The sequence below is a fragment of the Hipposideros armiger genome, unplaced genomic scaffold (assembly GCF_001890085.2).
Source record: "Hipposideros armiger isolate ML-2016 unplaced genomic scaffold, ASM189008v1 scaffold_624, whole genome shotgun sequence".
In the NCBI taxonomy this organism is placed as follows: Eukaryota; Metazoa; Chordata; class Mammalia; order Chiroptera; family Hipposideridae; genus Hipposideros; species Hipposideros armiger.
In genome coordinates this window covers 467,813-494,044 of record NW_017731974.1, presented here as the reverse complement: position 1 = coordinate 494,044, position 26,232 = coordinate 467,813, and the positions used below count along the sequence as shown (strand labels likewise).

The 26,232-nt window shown below is 39.3% G+C and overlaps 1 protein-coding gene across 4 annotated transcripts in view; it reads left to right on the top strand.

Moving 5' to 3' along the window:
- Positions 1-1,700: 1,700 nt before the first annotated feature.
- The window catches only part of SSPN (sarcospan), a 61,173-nt gene continuing 36,641 nt past the window's right edge, over positions 1,701-26,232 (top strand). Inside the window, exons 1-3 of one of the 4 annotated variants that reach the window (XM_019625396.1) lie at positions 1,701-1,735; positions 11,314-11,401; positions 14,938-15,156. Coding sequence is in view for 1 of the 4 variants with exons in the window: in XM_019625395.1 (XP_019480940.1) it covers positions 16,353-16,631 (279 nt within the window). In the remaining 3 variants the exon portion in view is untranslated. Of the gene's footprint in view, positions 1,736-11,214; positions 11,402-14,937; positions 15,157-16,274; positions 16,632-26,232 lie in introns of those variants that run through there. The other 3 variants (XM_019625397.1, XM_019625398.1, XM_019625395.1) reach the window with 3 other exon arrangements.

The window sequence follows — 26,232 nt, the reverse complement described above, 5'->3', positions numbered from 1 at the left end:
GCTTAGAAACTCACAGGCTTACAGCTGAGGAGGGAACACATCACAAGAAGCACCGATGAGGACATGGGGACTTTCTAAAAAAGAGCAAAGGTGCTCTAGGAAAGGACTTGAGGTGCAGGGCTGACCAAGACTATGGGGTCAAGGCAGGCTTCCTGGGAGATACCTGGGAGACAGGAGAAGGGTGTTCCTGGCATGGAGAACAGACTGTTCAATTACCAGCAGCAAGAAGGGAGCAGTACGTGAGGAAGGAGGGGACCCTAGTGTGACCAGATATGGGACAGAGAAAAGAAAGAGAGGGTAGAGGGGCTAGCAGAGCAGTCATGTCAAGGGGTTTGCACTTTTACACTGAGGGCAATGGGAAGGGGTGGAAGAGATTCAGCTTGTCACATGCGGACTGCATCTCACTCACACTGATGGGCTGCCCTCTCCTGTTTTGCTGGGGACAGGAACCAGACACTGTGGCCTGGGGAGTGAGGGCAAGAGACATGGTACTGTCAGAGCAGAGGAGGATTCAAAAGCGAGGTGTGCCTGCGTCAAGAGAAACAGCCTCTACTTCACAGTTCTGCTTGAGGGCTCGAGGTTCCTTAAATAGTCACCAATAAACAAAAGCTCTGCATGGGTGTGTTTTCAGTTTCTCATGACTGCACCCACACAGCATCAGAAATACTGGCCTTAGTGTATGGCCTTAGGTCCAAATGCCTCCAAAAAGACCCTACAAAATGTTGCCAGAAAACCATATGAAAGGCTGCAAGAACAAACAAAATTTTATGCCCCTTAGTTCAAGGCTACCTGTTGAAGGAGGCAACAGACCAAATTCAGTTGTGTACCCCTCATAGGTTCTTTACGCACCCTCACATATACACATACAGTGTTGCGGTCTCTCTGCTGATGCTCAGCACTTGGGTAACTGAAACCTTCAGATGGTTGGATCCAATTGTCAGGCTTGCTATTTATCTATCTATCTATCTATCTATCTATCTATCTATTTATTTATTTATTTATTTATTTATTTATTTATTTATTTATTATAGTACCATAGGAAAATATTTACTTAGGCTTTTGTCTCTTTGTATGAAGTGATCCAGTTCATCCAGATGTGACAATGTGTGCCCTGTGTTGTTTTTCTGATGTCACAGCAAAGCACTGCTCCCCCTGAATCCTCCATGCTGTGAAAATTAATAAAGGAAATGTCAACTAAAATTGGAGTTGGGAAGGCCTATAGAAGGAGCTTTCATGCCCTGGCACTCAAGATCAATTACCCCAAACAGGAAGCTGTCAAGTACTCCAAACTGGAGGACATCAGTTAGAGACCCCAACAGGAAGAGACATACCTTGTACTCCCAAACAGGCAGTGCAGCTACTTGACTACTCCAGCAGGAGGAAGAAAGATTTTCCTTTGGCCCAGCAACAAGCCCAGACAATGGAAACACCACAGCTCAGCCAATGAGAAACCACCTTCAAATGAACTCTTAACTTTCCCCCAATGAACTTACATTTTTCGCTTGCTGATGACTTCCTCCTCCCAACCTCCTTTCAGTAAAAGCCTTCCATCTTGTATAACCCCTTGGAGTATCTCTGTTTGCTAGATGAGATGCTGCTCAATTCATTTATCATTTAATAAAGCCAATTAGATCTTCAAATTTACTCAGTTAAATTTTGTTTTTTTAACAGAGCTTTCCCACAGTCCCTTTTGGAACCAGAGAACATGGCAAGATTAAGGATCTACCTGAAAAAAGTTGGTGAATTTATGTTTCATTTTCTTTCTCTACTCTTCTCTTGGAGGTGTGAGCAAATAATTAAACTACTAAAAAAGAAAGTCAGCATGTAAGAAGGAGGCCACACAACTGGCCCTTAACAATTCAAATCTAGATCATTAGCTGTGAATCTGAGTTGGAGGTGCTGAATATTCATTCACACGATTGTGCACGTAATGGCAAGATTCTTTTCTTAACACAATGAACAGAGTGTCCTGATACCTTTCGACACTAGGGTGCTTACAGAATTCAGAGGTGACAACATGGGAAGGGACTGTCTACTTCTTCTCCCACACCACCCCCAGTAGCCCCATCATACAACATAACATACACAATCTCATACTAAAAAATATATACTAAATGACTAAATTTAAGAAATTCAATTTCTTCCCTTACCTGTCTTCTGGGCTTCCTGGCTACATAGCAATTTTTCCCCAATCTATATTTGGCTTTAAAGTTCATGGCTAAATAACTAAGCAATTTTAGTCCAGAGATATATTCTCGGTGAAAGAAACATTATTTTATAATACAAAAAACTTCAAAGGTATTTGAGATCTTTTGAGAGGAATGGAAATTAAATCAGATATTTGTCTTTTCATCTTCTCCGGAATCATACAGCAAGTCATACATACTTAGGGACTCAAGATAGTTGGAGGTAGTCAGCAGAATTTATAGCTCTGGGAAGTGGTGAATTAAAAATTTCCAAGGGGAAACAATCCCTATTGTCTGCAGTCCATTTAGACGTACAAACTGATGTACCCACCATAATCCTTGTCGGTTTTGCTGAGCTCTAGGGAAGATATTGTTTGAGGACAAAAAGTAAACTTAACAGAAAGCAGAAGATTCTCTTATACTCACACAATCTCACACAAGTTTTACTTCATTTAAAGGGGATCTTTTTTTTTCTCAACTTTGGTCCCATCAGTACAAAAACTGTGATCTCTGTGAAAACCATTTTCCTTACTTAGGAGTTTAGTACTCTTATTTTTAAATTAAAACAAAACTGTTCTCAATATAGTTGAAAACTTCCATTTTATCCACTTCTTTGTTTACTTGAATTCTGTGTTATCTTTTATTTGAAGGCAGGATAGTAGTAAAAATTATGTTGTAAAATAAAATTATTATTTAGGACCAAAGTCCTACTCCAACATTCTGACTGTTGAAGGGAGATTGGTTAACAATGGGAGTCCAATAACACCATCTTATTTGTATAATTGTTTTCTCAATGGTGGCTTAAAAAGAAGTGTGGTGAGAATGTATTCTAAAATGACAATTTCTCTAGATTCTACAGAACAGTTTACAAAACAATTAGGTAGGCAATCAGGTATTCTTATCTAAAAACACATGATTGTGAAAACAGACACCAATTACAGATCAAAGTTTAGCTTTTTTTTTTTTTTTTTTGCTGTGTGGGATGATCTAAGCTAAACTTGTCCAGTAAGATAATGGCCTGAAGGAAACTAATAAACTAAACCTGGCACATTGATGCCTCTCATTGGAACACCTTTTAGTGGAGGGTAATATTGTACAAATTAGATATATGAAATAAAGACTAAGTTTTAAGAAACCAGAGCTTGTATGTCGAAATAAATACATCCCTTTCAAAGTAGTCACTTCGGAAGGCATTTCACTCATGTAGTGTTGCTGTTGCTCTAAGTATTTTTGTTGATTATTTTTTAAGAATTGCTTTTAAACCCTGTGTGGTACATTATTTTTAATACTCCACGTGAAAGCTAATAGCATTCTTGAAGGATGGACTTAACTTTTGGAACAATCAACAATTGTTTGGAGGTGAGTAAAGCATGTGTCAGGAGGGGTGGAATCAAATACTATGAAATGGGCCAACCTAGTTTTGAATCCCAACACTGCCATCAACTAGTAGTAAGACTTTGGGCAAATGACACAACTAATCTGAGCCTCGTCTATAAAAATGAGGACATGGATTCATTCATTCATTCATTCATTCAATAGAGGCTACTGAACATTCACTATGGGATGCGGATAACAGGAGTGGAAAGATAAGGCGATTACCTCAGACTCTAAATTTCTGTTGTAAGTTGGTGATCAATCTTTCATGAAATAAAAATAATAGCCTAGGTTTATATAAGCATTAACTAATAAGGATGATTATCTTGAGTGACTCATAAATCATCTTTGATAAAACTTACCAAAGAGAAGTTCCAAGTGTTTGAGCAACTATAGTTTTGCTAAGTAAAGGTTTAACTTCTCTTAACTGACAAAAATGAAGGACCAGGCTCATTTCAGATGCATTAGTTGGTACCTGGATTTCTTTCTATTTTTTAAAAAAATTTGGGACAATGACTTACAATCTTAGCCATGCATTGAAATTATCTATGGAGGCTTTGAAAAGTACAGATGCTGTATGCCAAGCCACTTCCTGAATTAGAATCTCATAAGGAAGGTCTAGGTTACAGGCATTTAAAAAGAACATTATTGGTAATTCTGATACACAATAGTGATAAGAACCACTGGCTGATTATAACTCCTCATACTTCTAGAAATCTCTACCTTTATCTTGTATATTCTCATAAAACTTTCTTTTAAAAATATTTTAGCAGCATCTTATAAATAAAACTAAATTCAATTAATGTATAAAGACCTGGTCCATACAGAATTTCTTCATCTACCAAATTGTAATATCATTTTAATTGAGTGATAGTATGTACCAAATTCCTTGTTTGTGATTTAAGTGACTGTAAAATAAATCTATGACCCAATCTCTACCCAAAATGACCAATGTTAGAAATGGAGGACGATGTTGATAGTATTATGAAAGGTGCATACAGCGTACTCAGATCTACTCCAAACTACAGCCATCCACCTTTCCTCATGAGTTTCCTGAGGGATGTAAACACTTAGGGAATGGGGTAAGTTGCTAGCTGGACTTTGGAGCCAGACACCATTGCTGACTGCAGTGTGATTCTGAACTCGAACACAGAGCCCAGGCTGGCGCCCATCCTGGGCCTTATCACAACTGCTGGTCATCATCCCATAGTATACTCTAGATGGCCCCATGGAAGGAAGAAACTGGGGGGAAAAAAAGGAACATGCCATCAAGTCATAGCATCAAGGTGCCATAAGTAAGCCTTCCAAAGAAGCAGCCTCCTACTCAGCCTGCTGCCTTTGCTTCTAGGTGAACGCTTGAGGAGAGAAGGAGCAAGCAAGCTTCTCCTCTCACAACAACTGTGCCGGTGGGTCCTCTGGATTCTAATATGCCCATAGCAACTTCTTGGGAGTGGAAAATGGGACATTACTGCTCCATAGCCTACAGATGACAATCTGGATGGGCAAAGAGTAAAGTACTCCCTGTCTGGATTTGCAAAGCACTGCACATATTTATAAATTGCTGTTATTTATTACACTCTATTCTGCAATCTGTCTTACTCACTGTTCTTGTGCTAACACAGTTCCTAGCACAGAGCAGGTAACCAACAATGCTTTATCAATGAAGTCTATCATATAAAAAAATTATAGAACATAAATAGAACTTATGTGATACAAAAAATGCTATAGAAGTTCAAAAAAGAAATAGTTCAATGGCCTGGATAGCTAGGAAAAGTGGGCCAGAGGTCAACATTTATGTAGCATATACCTTATATATATACAGAAGACGTCTAACCCATGATCAGGGCTGTGGACTCTTTGGATGTTGTGATGAGTCAGCTGTCGCTTTGAAAGCTGGTATAAACTGGAAACCTGAAGAAAGATCATCATTGGTCAGTATATAAACCATTTAATGGCACAATTCATTTCTCTTCTAGATGAGCACTCACAGAAGAAACACTATTATAGAAATTAGTAAATTAATAGAAGCAAAGAAGGGAGCAAAAATGTAACTTGTGGAACAATTGGAGTCAGTTTCTTTTGAAAACTAGGGTTTGTTTTTGTTTTTGTATTTAACATTATAATGTAATATGCCCATTAGAGGACAGCAGAAAAATAGAAGAGGAAAATGTCATCCATGTCTCACTGCCCCCAAGCAACCGCTTTTGACATCTTGATGAGTTTTTTCTAGGTGCTAGTTTCATTTTTATTAAATCTCAACAACTTGCTTCAATAAACAGTTCCTCCCTTTTCTTCTGTGTTGCTTCCCCTGCTTTCTCTAAATGAGATTAAGTTATTTTTACTTAAAATATGGATTATTGTCTTTTAGGAACAAAACTTAAAATAATGCTTGAACTTAAAAATAATACATGATATTGAAAAATACCCTTTCCAAAAATTTACATGATGAATTAAATATTTATTGCAGATTATCAACAAAATGTGATGAAGCAAAAAATAGATGATGGAAAAAGTTGCAAATGATTGACAGGCAAGGGTTCATGAACTCCCTCCTGTAAGACCTTGGTTCTTCAGTATTTGCAGAGCTGAGAGAGGGTTAACCTCCCAGGGGCTGGGAATATCGTTGGGTATTTAGTCAGTCAGCCTGTCCTTACCTTGTCCTCCTCTGATGATACCCTTACTACCCTGGGGCAGAGAAGCAAAAAAGTGAAGCTGGGAAGGATTATCTCCAACGACTAGGCACAGGGTAGGGGCTGTGGCTGGGTGGCATGGTGAGGCAAGTCTGAACCAGCAGGTCCGACCTAACACATTCCAGAGTCACCTCACAGATGAATACCACAAGGCACGAATGATCGCTCTGCTGTGCCACGCGTTTCCCAACTGCACAGTCTGTACACCTTAGATTGTGACACGCTGTAGTAGGGTCACTTTGCCCTTTGTGCCTTGCTGTACCTTACACACAAGTCTGTCCTCACACGTGCAACACTTCATTTCATTTCTCTGTCTATTCCAGTGGAATGTGAGATCCCTGAAGGCATCAACCTGCCTTTTTACCATCAGTGCCTTCTGGGTTACTTGGTAATATTAGGGGCTCAATAAGTATTTATTAAATGATCTCAAGGAAGAGTGTTGTACCTACTGGTGGCTTACTACTGGAAAGAGGTGCCAAGAAGAAATAAATGATAAAGTCATAGTTATCGTTTGGAAAAGGAATGCTTCCTATTGCCTTAAAAGATGGCAAGAGTGTTGAACTCAGCTTCATGTGTCCTGGGCAGGTTTAAGAGCGGGACTTAATCACAAGGGACTATCCCAAACATACTAAATGCCCAAACTCCGCCCTGAACATAAAAAAATCAGGCATGTAAAAGAAAACATGTTTTAAATGCTCTGCAGGTGATTCTGACCCACATTCCTGGCAAAATCTAGTGCATACAAGTAAGTATCTGTTAACATACTACTCAATTTTGTGGTATAGGCTAATAAAAGAGTGACAAGTGGAATAATTTCAGGTATAACTAGTTGAGCATGGAGCTCTATTAGCACAAGTACACCTAAGCTAAAGGTGGTGTAGATTATAGAATAGCACTTGCTCTTTCTCCATATGCCAAATTACAAAAGCATTGTAAATAGACACCTTATAAAATGTCTATCCTGCCCTACCATGGCTTCGTATCTTCTTACACAGCTTGACATGAAAAATATCTGTTATTTTAATATTACTATCTTTTTGGAAAGGAACTCCTTGCTCACTTGTCACTTCTACATGTTTTTCTTATGCTGCTGGAGGTCTGTAATTGCAGAGATGAGGATCCTTCTGGGCCATACTGAGATTTACCTGGATGGGTGCACTAATCAGGGTCCCTTTGCTTTCAAGCGATAGAAATAACACATTTAAACAAAAGCAGTATCTATTGACTTTTTAAATTACTTAACCCACTCCACAAATATTTCTCGAGCACCTAATGTCTGCCAATAATGATGATGCAGTGGTGAAGAAGACCATCTCTTCCCTTGTGATGTTTAAGGATGAGCTTGCTTCAAGCGTAATTGTTTCCTAAGGCTCAAATAATGTCATGAAACTTTGCCCCCTCTGGTCTCCCATCTTTTTTACTCTTCTAGCCTCTGTTTCTCTTTGCTTATTGGCCTGATTCTCACCTGTCATAGAAAGACTCCCTCCAAGTTGTGGCAAAGAAACTCTGCAACTGGCAGCCTCCCTTCAAAAAGGAAGAGAGGACTGCACCCACCCTAGCATCCTTACCTCATGCCTAATGGAAGGATTCCGAGTCATCCTGCTTTGGCTTAGCCCTTTCATATGCCCGATCCTTAAACCCAGGATAAGGGGCAGGGATACTACGATTGGCCAGACCAGGTCCAAAGGCCCACTCCTGTGGTCACAGGGTGGGAAGCAGTCCCACAAGACCATGTTGGGATGGGTGAGGGGATCGTTCTCCAATATAAAGAAGGATTTTAGGCCCCAAACAATGACATCCACCATACCATGTGTGTATTTGTGGGAGTATCACATTTGAGAGGTGTGACCTTTTTTTTTTGGTTAAGATTTAACAAATCCAGCTTAATGTTAGATTATCAAAACATTGTTTTTAAAGTGCAAGTAATTCAGTAACTTCTGTGAGATAATTTGAAATCAATTAAGTAAATCAAGTGTAAATTGCCTACTTATTTTGATGTAACCTTCACAAGGTGCATAACAAAATATTATAAATAAAATGGCAGTCCTTTTATGATTGGCTGGTGTGGGTGACAGACAGCATTTGAGTCTGGTCACTTCCCTGAAGCAGTGGGTGGAGTCAAAAGTTGAAGGGGGGTGCATGCTAAAGAAATAAAAAAACACTTGAAGAAAGAGGGGTGAATCATCTTTCTCTAGGGGTCTTTTGGAAAAGTCCCAATTACAGACTGGGGTGAGAGTACAGAGGATGGTGGTGAGGAAAAATAAAATGATATTGTAAGCAAAGCACTAATTCGGCATCTGAAATTTCAGAGATATAAGGCAGTGAGTAAAAGAGAAGAACAGAGAGGGTTATACTTTTCTGGGGAGGGTGTAGGAGGAGAAACCATGAGGACAGAATTGCCAAGGAGAAATCGGCAGAGAAAGATAGTGCATAGCAGCATAGCAAGGGAAAAGTGAACAAGAGGGCAGGCTAGGATAATAGCTAACAATTATTGATTACTTATCCATGCCAGGAAATGCTCTCTGTGTTTTCATGAGCTACTGTAGTTACACTTCATATCAACCTTCTGAGGTAAGTACTTTTAATAGTCACATTTCACAGAGAGGAAATCGAGGCCGAGGGAGATGAAAGAACTTGTCCACATCACACAGCTGGTAAGAATTAGAGCCGAGATTGGAACTTAGACAGCGTGAGTCCAGATTTGCACTCATTGCCACATAAAAATGAGAGAGAATTCATAGAGGAATGGTTAGAGAAAAAGAAAATGGCCTACAAGGATTTGTCTTAGGGTTAAAGATGTCTTTAAAGGTGGTGATGAACCAAATACAGGGGATTATAAATCTATAGAAACTTGAATATTATAAAAATGATAAAAGATGTCAGTCTGGCTTAGAGTCAGACAATGACTCTAAGGAGGAAGATTAGCGGTCAGAGTGAAAATCATATATGAATAGTTTGCTTATAATACATAGGATATTAAAAATGACTTTGTGGTGATTTTCATGTTATTATTTAGAAAACCTAATTATAATTCACCCAAAGTATTTCAGTTGTATTACTCCTAAAGATCTCTTAAAACAAAAATAAAAATGTACAAACAAAATATGCAATTCTAGGATTTTAAAGAAATATTATTTATATCAGAAATGTCCAAATTTAGATGAATCTTGTATGTAAATTGTACTAGGAGTTAGACTTTATAAATATTTATTAAAGCCATACAAAGTCCTTGGCACTGTACTGAGCACTGTGGAAGCAATGGTGACTAAGAAAGCCTGGTATCTGCCCTCATGGTGCTTATGGTCTAGACCCTGGACCTCACTTGTTCTCGCTACCCTGGGAGTTGGCAGGAATATCTGTGTCCATAACACTTATGCCCTTAACATGTATGATCACTATATGTGCAATATACTAATACAATTTCTCTATATAATAAAACATCCAATTTATCAAGATGTATACATCAAATTTGTGCAATTTTTTTTGTATATCAGTTATACCTCTATGATGCTAAAAAAATCCAAGTCATTAAGTTAAAATATGAATAGAAAGAACAGTGGACTTAAAGCAAGAAGAAAAACGTAGCCTTGGGCAAATCATTTAACCACTCTGAAGAAATTTCAACTTCACCGGGTTTTGGTTAGATTTAAAGTCATAATATGCAAAAGTACTTTGTAACATATATATATTATATATATATATATGTATATATAATATTATATATACATCCTAGACATTATTCTTATTGTGATTTACACAAAATTATGTTCTTCTTTTAGAGAAATTTTTCAGAAAATGCAATTTCATTAGAATTTACCTATACTTAGGCCAGCAGTTCTCAACCTTTCTAATACAGCTCCTTAATACAGTTCCTTATGTTGTGGTGACCCCCAACCATAAAATTATTTTCGTTGTTACTCTATAACTGTAATTTTGCTGCTGTTATGAATCGTAATGTAAATATCTTTTTGTTTTCGGATGGTCTTAGGCGAACCCTGTGAAAGGGTCGTTCGACCCCCAAAGGGGTTGTGACCCACAGGTTGAGAACCGCTGGCTTAGGCGATCATAGCAACAAAATGTGCTGTAGGATAGGATGTGGAAGTAGAATGGCTTTATATATAAAATCTGCATCATTTAGAATAAAAATATTGATACTATATTCATTATATACATATCCTACAAGAGGCCAAAAGATATGAAGTCTCTCAACTGCCTTCCTCCAACTCCTGCAAACTTAGCTGCTTTTTATCTAGCCTCACATTCTTTCCTCCTAGCTCCGTCTATGAAGGGACTTTCCTTCTGACTAATTCTCCCACCTCAAGGAACTTTATCTGATCAATTGTCCCAAAAAAGAGGTAAACTTCTCCTCGACTTTGTATCACTCCTTTAGCTATAGCCTTTTCTTCTTTGTTCCCTGCATAGCTAAACTTTTCCATAGATTCCTTTACATGTGTTTTCCCCTCTGCCACCTCCCACTCACTCTTAAACTCACTGGAATCTTGAAACTGCTATATGACACTGCTATTGGTAAAGGCAACAAACAACCATCTTGCCACTAAAATCTATGGACACTTTATCTTACATGATTTTTTTGTAGAGCTCAAGGACAGAGTGAATTTTAGGTACACTGGGGAAATTCAAATGGAGATGTGAGTAGATAGTGACATTTGCAGATCTACAGCTAAGGAAAGAAGTCTGGCTCCTTAGATTCGAGAGTCTTCAGCGAAGGCAGGAAACGTGTAGTGTAAGAAGCAAGAGGACAAAGAAAGGAACCCTGAGGAATACCAACATTTAGGAGATCAGCAATAAAAGTACACCTGAAGAAACTTCAGAAGGAGGGTGTGGTGGTTTTAAAATATGTTTTTGATTCTTTGATACTCTTTCTTTCAATAAACGGATCTTAATTCTTCTCCCCTTGAATGTGGGCTGGACTTAGTGACTCCCTTCCAAAGAATAGAATGTGGCTCAAATGTTGCTAAGTGACTTCTGAGGCTGTGTCATGAAAGACATAGCTTTTACCTTGTTCTTCCTATCTCTGAATCTCTTGTTCTTGTTGAAGCCAGACACTGTGTTGTGGGGACACTAAAACCGCCCGGTAGAGAGGCCAACCCATGGAGAGGTCACAGGGAAAGGAACCAATTTGCCAGCCAGGTAAGTGAGCCATCTTGAAAGCAGATCTTCCTGCCTCAGTCAAAACTTCAGATGATTCTAAGTCTTTCAGCGGAGACCCCAGAGAATGTGAAGAAACAAACCATCCCTGTTTACTCTGTCTGAATATCTGACCCATAGAAATAGTGAAATAATAAATAATTATTGTTGTTCCAAACTACTGTTTTGGGTTGATTTACTGTAGAGCAGTAGATGATTAATACAGAGGAGCCAGAAAGACAGGATAGAAATGAAAAGACATTGGTGAGATAATTTAAAAAAAAACAAAACCCAAACTTTTCTTTTTCTATTGTTAATTACTATGGATAGACAATGTCCTTGTATTTCTTTTTTTATTACATTTTTTAATATTGAGACACCATTCCATACATGCACAGACCTTAAGTGTTGTTCAGTGAATTCTCACAATTGTTTACACCCATGTAACCACCACCCAAGGCAAGATAATAAAAGACTTCCATCACCCCAGGGTGTCCCCTCCTGCTCCTCTCTAGTCAGTTCTCTCATCCCAAGCCCAAGTCATTTTTTAAATTCAATTACCACAGGTTAGTTTTGCATTTTTATTTTTATATCCGTGGAACTATGCAATATTATTTTGTGTCTGTTTTTTTCACTCACTCAGCAAATTGTTAGTGAGATTCATTCAAGTTCATTGCCTGTGTCAGTAGTTCTTTCCTTCTTATTAGCAAGTAGTATTTCCCTGTATGAATATATCCCAATTTGTTTCTCCATTCTCTCCCCTGCATTTCTTTTTCTTTTTTTTATCTTTCTTTCTTTTATCTTTTTTTTTAAGAGTTTTATTGGGGAATTGGGGAGGGAGAACACTGTGTTTTTTTCAGGACCCATCAGCTCCAAGTCAAGTTGTTGTCTTTCAATCTTAGTTGTGGAGGCACAAGCTCAGCTCTAAGTCCAGTCGCAGCTTTCAACCTAGATGTGGGTGGGCAGGGGGGGGTCTAGTCCACCATCCCATGCGGGAGTCGAACCAGCAACCTTGTTGCATATTGAGCCATCCGGCCACCCATCGGCAGCTCACGCCTGTTCAGCTCAAGATGTTGTGTTCAATCTTAGTTGCTGGGGGTTGAGTGGGGGAGGACAGCCCACCATCCCATATGGGTGTCAAACGCTCTTAACCAACTGAGTCACTCAGCCGGCCCTCCCCCCTGCAACTCTTAATTAAAATAAGCAGTATAGTTATTTCTTCTTTATCACTGTGGACACATAAAAAATACAAGGACAAAAATACAAGGACGTGTACAAAATCATGTCGACAATTTCATACCATTATAAGTAATATCATATACATAGATGGAATGCATTAAGAAATGATTGATAGTTATGATCTGTAGACACTCTCTATAGAATGAGAAAGTTATAATCACACTGTTGGCCATAAAGAGTACACTACTCCTATGACATTTAATTTGAAAATGCAAGCTGCCATGTAAAAATCATAAATGGGTCAATTCTTTTGAGAAAAATATTGAGCCAAAAGACACATTTAGAAATAATGACGTAGAAATAAAGAAAATAGAAAAAAAATCCAGAGCTTATTTGTTGAACACACACACACACACACACACACACACACACACACACACACACAGATCAGCAATATCTCTAGAGTCATTTTATGTATGGGGGCCAGTGAGACATATGGACCAATGGTGTTGCATATCATAAAGGAGTTTTCAGTTGTCCTTTCTAGAGTATTTGATACTTCTTTAAATCAAATCTAATTTAACTTCTTTTGTATATTTAATTGCACATTAAAGAGACTTGATACAGATCTCAGAACTGTAATAATTTTTCTATGAAAACTTTTTGTTCTTGATGAATCTAAGATCATGTGTTCAGAAATGTGTTGTTTTAGAGATTATTTCTAGTTGCATTTCCTAAGGACATTTTGTTAATGACACTAGTTTTAAAAAGAGTTATCATTTTCCCAGTTCTGAATTTCTGAAGCATAAATACTTCAAAATCATGTTGAATTTATGATACAGCAAAGATAGAGATACTAAGCTTAATTTTATTATTTTCCTCAGTGGATCAAAATAATCTCAAACCATATATTAACTAATCTCCTGCAGTTTCTCATTTATAATCTCTGTTAGTTTTAAATTCTGGGAGCAGTCAATAGAGTATCTGAAAACACTTTGTTTCAACTTTGCCTTTCTTCCCGGTAATATAAATACCTGAAGAGGATATTGCTTAACCTATAAAACAGAGACATTATAATTTACGAATACTAAGAAAATCCTGTTCATCTGTTAAACTATGTGATGAGCTGGAAATGGTGATTTTTCTCAGTGGAAAGGACATATTAAAGGAACAGCTTTCCTTGTTGTATCTTTAGGGACCCTCTGATCCCATTTTAGCCCTGATTACTCTCCATCACTAACCTTTTGACAACTTTTCTCACCCTGTTCTTGCTTCTACTTCCCTATGGCAATTAAGTGAAAATGCTGTCCTCATCACTATCATCTCAGGGTATTGCCGAAGACCGGGCCCCCTCAGGCACAGATTCAAGCCTGCAGTTGGGAATTTGAGCAGATGTAAGGCTGCCTATACTACTGCCTTCTTCCCAGGGAGCTGAAAATTGAAGCTGACGGTTGTAATCAGACTAGAAGGATTACGATTTATCTGGGCTGTTGTTCACTGCTACGAGTTTGATTTGTAACTTGTCTCAGCTAGTCAATTAAAAGTAAGCCTTTATTATAAGAATTTATGTACAACTGTTTTACAACCGAAAGCCTCACTAGTTCTGAAACTTAGAAGACAAACCTACAGGAACATCCTATTATTTTGTTTAGCTATTCTAACTTACATGTAATTTGAAGTTTTGAGGAAAAGGCTAGGGCTATTTTATTCTTAACTAAATGGCTGCCCAGCAGTGTGGTCAGCAAATACAGTCTGTATCTAGTTATAAATTTATAATTGAAATAATGGTCTCCATTGGCTGTTGTATACATTATGGTGGTGAATCAAGCTATTTTTGTAAAGTTCTCAGGTTGCTGCAAGTTCAAGGCTAATGGCTAATTCTATAATAGATAAAATACTACCCATGATCATTAAATTGTTTAAAATCACAAAGAGTGCACTCACTTGTTTGCCTATAGGAAGTAATTAATAAAATAAATAATCCACAAGAGTTTACGTTTGGTTCCCCTCACTTCTATCTGTAACTAGGTGAGTGGTTTAATAATCTGGTTGCTTAACAATTCTAATACTCATTTTTTTTCACCTTTAAAAGTGGAAACTATAATTATAATGTGGTTCTGAGGAGGAACAGTAAAGTATGTAAAAGCACCTGCATGTGCTTGTTGCAGAATATTCAGTAATTGGTAGTTATATTATTCAGAACAACAAATAATTCCCAGGAGACTTTAGCTTCCTAAAAATGTTTACTATATTTACATAGAAAAACCAAGTTTTTTTCTGTTGTCATTTGGGTCATTCTCAGTCAGGCTCGAGTCAAATGCGTTCCTACTGTAACACTAGCTTTTGTCTGTTCTCCCCAGAAATCCTTATGAGGCAATGGCCCCAAAGCTGACAATGACTTTACCCCAGCCCTTTTACAACTCTCGTGAGACTGAGGGATGCTTCTACTGCTTCTAGGTGGAACCCTGGGAAGCAGCTTGGATTCTGCTTTAGAAGTTACACCATTTGTCCCATGGACCATATTTTTCTCACTGATCCAGAAGGAAAGTAGAAGGAAAACACTGATGTTCATAAAATAAGTAAGAATATATTTTATACTTTCAAGGGTACTTTGTGCGGACTTGGCTGTTTACAAGGAGAGCTGGTGAGAATTTGTGTATAATTCTGAGGAAACAGAGCAGGGAGTTAGACTTCTTTAAATTAGCTGAGAGTGCACTCTAGGAGTAGGCTTTATCTGTTCTAGTATCTTGTCAACATCATTATTTTTTTTTAATACAGCTTTCTGAATGTTAAAATGACCATACCAAAGTAGATATAAATACTCCAAAGTGAGAGGATCATTTCTCAGTGGTTTCACTGACATTTGCTCTAAGTGCTACTGAGGAGAAGTATGTGGAGATAAGAATCATCAGTTTTATTGATTTGTTCTGTGACTTTGGGTAGTGACCAAATAAATCTATCTTTAACATCCTTATATTCTTGCACACTGTAGGTGCTTTAAAAGTATCTCAAATTTGGACTGAGTGAAATTTGTCAGAGTCCTAGCTGCATCATAATCCCCCTAGGCACTGTTGCGGAGATTAGTGAAGCCTGGGTGGGGACTCCCTATGAACTATTAAAAGAGCTTTAAAAAACGAATACATGTGAGAGATCCCACAACTAGCCCAGCATCTCTATAAACAGTTATTTCAAAAGCAAATACCTAAATGGGAAAAATACCTTTATTTGTCAGCTGGGTTGCAAATTTTAAAGATAAAGAGAAGAGCCTATGCCTTTGTTGGAAAATAATCAATTTAGCTTCTGGAAAGGACTCCACAGCTTGGTGCCCAGCAATGCCTATTTTGGATTAAATTGTCTATTAATTAAACTGAAATGATTTAAACATGCATCACCTTGCATTGCACCTATCAGAAAACAAAAGCAAAAAAACCCCTGGGGTTTGGAGTGAGGACAGCACACCACACACCACACCCTGTCTAAAATGCACAGGATTTAAGAGGCGCCAAGGGACCCGCGCCGGCTCTCGCGGGCGATTGGCAAACCCTGCCCGTGGGCCCTGCAGGCAGTGTGTCCCGGCGCGTTGGCAGTTGGCGACCCCCCTCGACTCCCCCTCCGCTGCAGGCTCCCTGTGGCCTTTGGAGGCTCGGCGAGTCGGCTCCAAATGTTTTCCATATTTGTTCAGCCTCCGTAATTCGAATACCAGGGCAGCCTCACCCCGCCCAGCGCCGCCCTCGGGGCCCAGCGCGCCGCACACGCACCCACCCACGCAGCCGCCATGGGCAAGGACAAGCTGCCCCGCGGCCAGCGGAGGCAGGGGGGGCCGCCGGCTGCGGACGCCGCCGGGCCCGACGACATGGGGCCGAAGAAGGGCAAGGGGGCCCCCAAGGAAAGCGGGGAGGAGGAGGCCCGGACGTGCTGCGGCTGCCGGTTCCCGCTGCTGCTCGCCCTGCTGCAGCTGGCCCTGGGCATCGCCGTGACCGTGGTGGGCTTCCTCATGGCGAGCATCAGCTCCTCCCTGCTAGTCAGAGACACTCCATTTTGGGCTGGGATCCTTGTAAGCATCACGTCTGTTTTGCCTAGCGCGTTTGCCGAACAGGAATGCAAAGCCGCATGGTCGAGTTACGACTAACCCAGCTGCATGCGCCCTTCCCCAGCTCCACTCCTCTAACTCGCTCTGCTTGGTGACTGATGCCTGCCACACGGGGTTTGCCCGGGGGGCAGGCTGGGCGCCCGAGGACTCGCGCCCCTTGTCCTGCTTGGTGCTCTGAACGCCTCCAATGGGCCCGACTCGAACGCGCTGGAGCTGGGGGAGGCGAGTCAAAGGCTGCTTATTTTGGTCCAATTGAACAGCCTCCATAACAACAGCAGATTCACTTGGGCTTTTTCCTTGTCCTGGTCCCCGGGCCCCACCCTTGTCTCTAAATAAGTATCAAACAGTTAAGTAGTTCATCTTCGTAAAAGTACGTTAGGAAAAATCCTGTACGTGGAGTCGCCCCCTTGGGTAGTATTAATTTTATTTTTTTACATGTGAGGTTCCATTAGTAAGTTTTATAAAGTAATGGTCGAAGGCAGGAAACGCGCAAAACAGCAAGCAAAGTCTTAATTCGCCGGAGTCTCAAGTGGGATAAACGCAGGCCATGGCAGAGGTACTTTTGGGACTCTGCTGAGGGATGTACTGTTTTAAGCAGAACACTGCTCAGCTGTTGTGAGTGTTGAGACACAAAGCATACTTGGCTTAATGAAATAGATTCTTTGATGTGAATGGGCACCATTTATTGAGCACCTACTATATGCCGGTCCTGCCTTACATATATTATTTCTAATTTCCCACTCCACCCTTATGGGAGAGTTCTTACTCCATTTCTCAAATGAGAGAACCAAGGGCAGACTCATCCAGGGTCATGAGTGGGCCAAGTTGGCAAATTAGCCAGTTCGATTTCTTTTTGCACCAGGTTACACCGGCATTTTCTTCACTGAGCCACACTGCCACACATATGGTTTGTAGTTTTAATATTATGCTGTGTTATAGCGCCTTGTGGTTGACTAAAACCTCATATGATCCATGAAACAACACGTTGAGGTGGGAACTGTTTTTCCTCTTTGGACATGAAGAAACAGGTTAAGAGAAATTAAACGACATTCTCAAGGCCCAGAGATTAAAAGTGGTGGAGTCCAGGCAAGACCAGAATTGACACTCAGGCTCCTCGGCTCATATTGCATCATTACTGCTATTACTGACCACAGAAGCTATAACTCATAAAACAACCCTTGAAATAATTTTGTGTCAGAGCAGATGTTAAAAACACCTGATAAATATTCATCGAGGCAGGTATTTTGTAATTAAGATTATTTGAGCTCACAAATTTTTGCAGAGTAATTTAAAACTTTTAATTTGTATACTAAGAATTCCCACGAAATTATCATGATTGGAGTTTTCTAAGTCGAGTGATTTTAAAAATAGCTTTTCACCAAGATATACTGGGTATTTTAGTCACCTCAATGTCTGTCAAGATACTAGAGGGGAAAAAATGTCTGTCCTTTAAGGCGAGACAAATTAGAAAAAAAGAACGAAGCTCCTTCGTTCAGTGGTTTGAATATCATTTGTGAATGTGTTTTCTCTCTTTCTTGTATTTCAACTTTTAAAAGCCCAGTACCAAAAAAGCAAATTGGAGAAATTTTTTTTCTCAATGTCTAAGGCATGAATATTCAAATTATGCAACTGAAATTTCATGATCTCCTATTAGGAGCATCCCATGAAAGCTGCCTGGGTGCAGTAGAAAGCAGGTTTCTGTTCTTTCTAATTTTTTTGTTTATAAGCTAGGATCCACTTGAAGTTTGCTTGTAGTGATAAAATCTGTACTGATGATATCTGTAATCCTAAAATTTCTTTCAATGAGAACATGCATAGCATCAATAAGATAGTACAGATGCCCTGAGATGAGTGAGGAGGGTCTCTGAGGAGCCAAGTGAGGACACACTCTCATTCCTGGGCCAAAGCTGCAGGCAACATGTCGCCGCCACCCACAGACACCGGGCTTGTTGTCCTCACGTCTCTGTCTGTGGTTGGTCCTGGGGCGCTCTTCCAGGCTTTCAGGGAAGGGAAAAGACAGGGAGGCAGGATGGTGAAGTGCAGAAGTGCAAACACTGCGCTTGGTGTTAAGCCCCAGCCTGGCCATTGTTTGCTGAATAACTTTGGGCAAGTGACTTAACCACCGTTTCTCTAGGTTTCCATTTCTTTATTTATGAAATCAAAATGATAATAATAATTTCTACCTCCTTAGGGTTGTCCTGAGGATTACATACATTAAGACATGGTCTAACGCTTAGAGAGTGCTGGCTAATAGTAAGCATTCAGTGAGTTAGCTCTTGTTATTACTGATTAGTGAAGCAATCATCATTAGTGGCACTCTTCAAATGAGAAGTGGCTCTAGCTTATTTCTAGTGTAGCAGAACAGCCATTTTGGACTTGCTGCATTTCCCAGACCAGTTTGAACCCCTAAAGGAGATATCACTTTGGCCCATCTTACATTTTTTGCTCTCAGCCAAGTTACTATTAGCAGTCTCAGTGGTATTAGGTTAGTTTCAGTACTTTCTGAATCTTTCTGGAGGTTTATAAAAATTAATTTGGAGGAAAGGGGTCCCCTTAGGGTCTTTTCCCTAAGAATATGGAGGTGATTCTGGTCTGGTGTATCCCCCCAGAGAATACTGAAATGTATTCCTGTTGCCCTGTTGAGAAGACCTGCTAGACCAAAGCATTACAGGTCAATCCCTGGGCTGGGGCAGAGTCAGACCTGCTTTCAGAATTTAGGCTGAATTCAAGCAGGGTTCCCAAACTGATGCACCTACCCCATCGACAGCTTTGTATGCCTTACTCTTCTATTTCCCTTTATACGGTTGCCTCTTACCATATGACACTTATTCATTTTACAAGGGTTATTATCCCATTACCTTGGGATTTAGGCATCACCATTCCCATAATAGAATCTGAGTATATGGTCAAACCCCCTGAAGTGACTTCTTGTTGACCAATGTATGGGTGGCTTGATGAATATCCAGTGAACTTCTGGTTATAGACTGAAGAAGCTCTTGGTGATCTGTGATCATGGATTTATGTCCAGTGGAATTTTGGGAAAACAAATAGGTTATTTCTTGCCTATTCATAAATATGACTCCCTTCACCCTTCATCAGAGAAATGACTGAAGTCTTGTTATTTTACTTACAAAAGGTTTCTGTAAAGGAAAAAGAGTAGAATAGAGCCACTACGGAGACTAAGTGACGTGTAAGAGTGCCATTTGTTTCTCAGAATTCTTTATAAATGGCTTGAGGATTGCAAGTCACACCACATTGACAATGCAAAGTGAGACAGGGTCTTTGAGGATGAACTTGGCTGGGGCAGGAGATCCCAGGTAACAGAAATTTGCTCTGCATTTTGTTCTTTCAGTGGCTTGAGTAGCTGGGTCAAATATGCGTTCAATGTTGCTCATCATTCCAGAATTCTTATTGACGAACAAATGAGTATGGATTGAAGGAATCCAAGAACTTTGAGGTCTTTACTTACTTCTTACTCAAATGAATACAACTTTGGTTTAGGTGAAGGGTAACATGTTTGAACTTTGGCTTACTTTTCTTCATTCAGGAATATTTGTTGGGGGTGTCCACTGTGCTAGGTATTGGTCTAAAAATAATGAATTATTAATATATACCAGGCAATCTCCAGAGATCCTGATGGATATGTGCCCTTACTTATCTGACGGCAATGAATACTTCTGATTAGAAAACTTAACCTACACAAATATTTTTAAAGCCCATCTACCTTTCAAAGCATTTCTCTTACAGTGATTTATTTATGTTGGCATCTCTGCTCTAAAGTAAATTTACAAGCACACTCACCTCTCATCCCCAATGGGGATGCTTAGTATTTGTTAGTCTCTTGGCCCTTGTAGGGAATATTCCCATGGAAAATGGGAATTTCTTTGCCTTGTTGTGGTTTTTAGCTTTCCTCACTCTTGTTCTATTACTCCCATACCTCACCCAGCTGTAATAAAAATCCTTTGAAATATACCACATTAATCACATTAGAAAGTTTAGGAAAGGAAGAATATTTCCTTAATGTCATTCATAAAACTCATCATATGAATCTGTCATGATTAAGAGTCCTGTCAAGAATTTCAATAACAGTTTTCATATGTTAACTTACTCGAAGGAATTCAAAATGCAGGTGTATTCAGATCTTAAAAGTCTATTTTTAATTTGACTTAATGGAAGGGAAAATTGGGTGGTTATTTATTTTGAAACAGAATATACCCTGAAATTCACAAGTGAATATATGACATATGGCAAGTAAAGACAGATATGGTTATTATCCATAATTTATAAGTAGAGAAACAAAGAGATGATGATTTAACTAAACAATTTGATCTTGGTTATAAAGAGAAACTGAAAGTGAGGAAGGTTCGACATTGGGGTTTTGGATAGACCCTAAAACAAGTCAAGAAGCTAACAGTGGTATCAGTTTCCTATACAGGCATATTGACATTTGAGAAACTTAATCTGGAATTGTATTTTTAGGAATTCATTGCATAGTAATGCATTATTTTTTATACTGGGACTTTAATATGCTTCCAAAATCTAATGTTGCTTGCACCTGTGGTACCTCTGGGAAATAATTTTTATTATAGCAACTGTCACAGGATTGTTAGGAGCTGAGGAGTGATAATTACATGGCCTAACTCAATTTATTATGATAAATAATGGTAGGAAAATTATCCCTTAGGTACATGAAGCTCTCCTAGCAAGTATATAAATGGAATGTAATTCAATTAATTGGGCAAATAATTAATTTTAAGTATATGAAAATAAAAGGGAATAGTCAAGAATTTGGTAACATGTTTCCTGAAATAATTTTAGGAATACAGAATAAAGAATAAGGAAGGTTAATTATTGAACAAAGTCACTTGATGCTCAGAATATTAGGAGAAATCTATTTTCACTTCTACTGCTAGCCTCATCCTAAGCCAGATACACAAAGGCCAAGAGAGTGATTATATAATGCAAAAGTTATTCCTGAATCTTTCTTCTCTTTTTAAATAAGGAGGAGAAGGGGCAGGTCCTGATATTTTCAGTCCTGTAATGTGGATATATTCAACTCAGAAAGTTTTGAGATTTCAATCATTTGGTTTTATTTTTTTATGATAGAAATACTAATGTATAGAATTTTGAGGGGTAATAAAAAATAGAGAAATTTGTTCTTTTTAAATATATTATATGTAAACGGGGCTACTGTGTATCTCCTGACATGTAATGGGTAGCTGCTAAGTGTTGAATTGAACCCTGTGTGTTCCATACTTGCCATCAGAGCTGCTGTTTGAATTGGTGAAAACCATTTTTAAAGTATTGTTTGCAGGCAAATTTAAGCTTGTTGTTAACATTTAAAAGAACTATGAGGTAATAATAAGGAATGTGCTATTATTATTCTTCACGGCTTCTGGGTTCCAGAAATATTCAGAACACATTAGCTTAGCACTACGGAGATGTTTATTTCACGTTATAAAATATCTACTGGATTAAAAAAAGAGGTCATTTGACTTGTTGTACATTACCACAAATTATGACAAATTAGGATTGATGTAGCTGAAAGCTGGATGTCTTCCTTCTGCAAGGAAAGCAGTGGTATAGGCCTCCCTGATATTTGGTCTAACAGTTTCATATTGCCAATGTGAGGTCTGCTTTGAATTTGTTGTGAGGAAATGGATGTTCTCTAGACTTTTTCTTGCCTTTAGCTTTGCCTGTTACATTTGTATAAAGGGTATTCTATTACTGGGTCCACTTGTCTATGTTTAACCCTGGAGAGTTAGTGTCAGCATTAAAGGTTACATACAAGGGTATGTGAAGAGCTCAGTTGCATATTTCTATGTTGCTGTAGGACAGGAATGGAATCTAGTCATTAAACTTTAATTGGATATCGCTTTGCCACAAAATACAGTTCATTTTTAGGGCCCAGATCCTGGTGAACTAGAGAAATGCTGATCAAAAGAGTTCATCAAAATCTAGTGCTGGAGGTGCACCTCATGATGGATTTTAACCCTATAGTTTTTACTTGCTGTAAATATTCAAGCCCAGGTTTATTACGAGTTCATAAGCTGAAGATGAATTTTTATTTTAAATGGGTGTTGGGAACAATAGTTAAATCATAAACTATATAAAAGCCTTTTTCAGAGGCACATCTTTCAGATGGTTTGGATGCCACCTCAGATCTCAGTGTATTGAGATAAAACTTGGCAGGAGCGATTGTCAGATGCCCGAATGAGACAGCTCTCTCAATCACCCTGGCTAATTTTAAATTTCATGTATGTATACCCACACATTTTCACGATGTGCTCACATGGTCTTTCCTTGGAGTATGTGCCTGGAAAAAGGGACAGATTCCTCTCTCTTCCTCTTCTTATAGGCAATCAGTCCTATCACATTAGGACCCCACCCCTATGACCTCATTTAATCTTAATTATCTCCTAAAAGTCCTACCTCCAAGTTTAGTCACATTGTGGGTTAGGGCTTAAACATATGAATTTGGGGGGACACAATTTAGTCCGTAGGACTTTCAGTGAGGGATATAAATTCATACAACCACCTCAGTGATTCTTAAGCTTGTCTCTCAGCTTATTTACAAAGGCTCTATGACTTTCATGAAACATCTAGAAGTCTGAATGTGACTGATGAGAATTCTGAGCCAGTAAACAGAAATGTGGTGATGAAATGTGGTGGTGTGGCTCTGTGTTCATGCCAGTAATGAAACATATGGTGGAGGTTGTTTTTACTGCATTTACAGATTGCTGCTTTTGTCAAATTTCTGTAAAAATAAAATCCAGTAGATTCAGCTGGTGAGTACAATTCTAAGGGTAGCCTAGGTATTTCCTTTGCAGCATTCACTCGTAAGGCTTAGGAACCACCGGTTAGTAAATCTCTGCTCTCCGTTACTGTCCCAGGAGTGTTTTGCTCTCAGGTTCTAGCTAAATGACACCTTGGCTTCCTAGGCAAGGAAATGAGGGTCGTTGGCTGGGCGGTGCAGTTGGGGGATGCTTCAACTTGCAGCCATTAGATGAGCTCTGTGGCCTCTGAGGGGCAGTGATCTCATGCTGGATGTTTCTAGAACTCAAGGGATGCCACTGTTATTTTCATTTTTGATGATGATTCTGAAAACCAGATTCACACTCTTTGTTCTGCAGGATGGGTCAGAATAAAACCCTGGAGTGTTTCCACCTTGGGCCTCATGATATAACAGCCTCTAGTATGAACCTGTATCTCCTTGGTAGATCCCCGCTTTGGCAAGCCTTCAAAGGCTTCTCACGGGGCCTTGTTTGTCCAGCTTAGAAATCCTTAAGTGGACTTTGCTTTCCTCTATCAAGTGCTGCATACACCCAAACCATCCCAGAGGGGAAGACACGGGAAGGCTGACTAGAACTGTCTAATATGCCTCTTTCGACAGTGGGTTCAATCCCAGTTCCATCCTGTATAGCAAAGGCATGGCAGTTGTTCCAGAGGCATCCTATTATAACTCTGGTTTGACTTTTCAATATAGTTAAAGCTGATTCTTTTTTATTTAATGTTGCTAGAGCCATATCCCCTGCCTATCAGAGTCAAGAATGTGCTTCCATGCTGTGTTTCCTGGGTGTTGGCTAAAGGCCAGGAAGTGATTGGACATTAGAAAGCAAAGGGTTTGTTCATGAATAATGATTCTCAGATTCTGCTGAAGTGGTGTTGGGGCCTGCTTCTGTTGTAGAAAAATGAGCAACTCCCCACCCCTGGCTGGGAATGCTGTGGGGCTGGGCGACGCTGCAAGGAACCTGGAGGATGCAGTTTTGGTGACATCCCGCTCAACCTCAACAGTTGTTCAGAAAGTGTTTGCTTCAGCATTCATTGTAACGAGCCATTAAAACCCCCTTTAAGATAGGTTATTATCAAGGCCTTTCTCTTGGGTGGAAGATAATGACAGGCGACAAAAAAAGAGCAGGAATTGCAAATGTGTTAACTAGACCCTGACTAGGGAGAGAGTTTTAGTTTTATTACTTGGGAAAACAAAACAAAACAAAACACTTACCAGCTTCCTTCTAAAGTATCAGGTGTGGCACACATATCAGGCCATTAGGCTCAGGCTGAGCTTTATCTCACATTTAGCTGTGCCAGGAAAGCTATGAAGGAGGCCCTTCCCAAGATAAGGGAAATAGCATTTCAGTCTTCATCACTTATGTTGGAGGCCGGAGGGCACTGCTCGATTAGGTAGAAGAACGCAGGGTGACTATGCCCACCTCAGTGAAAGGGTGGCGCATGCAAGGCCGTGAAAGGACAAACTAGGACTCCGTAAGGTGAGCTCATTATAATCAATGAAAGGTCATTTCTCCGTGACTGCATACAGCCAAAAGACAGAATTCCACCATGTTAGTTTACATGTTCCATGTTCCATAAGTTGATTTCCTTCATGCTCTCAGCTTGTCAGATTCTGAACAGAAGGATCAAACCCACACAGGTTGGCTTCGTCTCATAATCTTTTCATGAACAAACAGCTTGAGACCCCTATTAAAGGGTTTGGATCTGAGTTAGGGGTTTTGAGATCAAATACAGTTTAAAACATGAACATAGGCGACCGTAACTATTGTGTTATAGAAACCCTCGAAAATAATTCTCATTCAGTCACTGAATCTAGTGCGTCACAAATTTTTCCACCTCGAGACCTCCCTGAAGCCTCATTCCCCTTCTCGCTGTCCTCACACACACACATCACAAAAAGCTCAGTGTCTCGCTGACCCATGTTGCCAGGGAAGGGAAGAGGAGAAATGCTGTGGAGACTGCAGGCTGCTTGGGGACACTGACCTACCTCCTCATGTCGGAAAGAACAAAACACTTTTCAAAGAAGTAATATATATTACTTAATGTTCCATTATATCCTGTTTTTTTTTTGTTTTTGTTTTTGTTTTTTTCTTGGTAAAAAGAGCTCTCAATTAGAAAAGCCACTTGATAATATTTTGTAAAGGTTGAACAGGATGGTTCTCTCATTTTCACTTCTGTTGCAATGTTATACAATTGAATTTATATTGATTTACGGTATAACTTTATTATACTGCACTATTTCATAAGTTTTTATTTATTGTACAAATTCAGATATATGAACCCAGGGGTATTAATGTAGAATTATCTCTGCAATCATTTCTAAAGTGGGACCTCATTTGAGAACCTACTTAATTATGCCTGAGTAATAAAATCCATGTTATAACTATACCTCTGGAGTAGCCTAATTCCACATTTACGAAATTCCTTTCCCTTCTGAGGACTTGAATGATCCCCAAGTGAAACAAATGAACTATAGGTTGTTTATTTTTCCCACAAATATGTAGCAATTATACCCCTGCTGTTGATTCATGAGAAATGCTGGAACACAATCTTTGTTTCTCTTACATTTTTTGAAACTGAATTATTTTTCAAAGTAGGTATTTATAGAACTTATTGGCAATTAATTTCTGATAAATCACCACAAGAGTGAGTTAGGTGGTTGATAAGCAACAGAACAGAACTCTATAAAAGAAAGGGTACTTACTAGTAAGACAGAAACTTTTCATGTCTTAACCAGTCTCCCTTTGTCTTTCCGTATGCCAGGTACACTGCC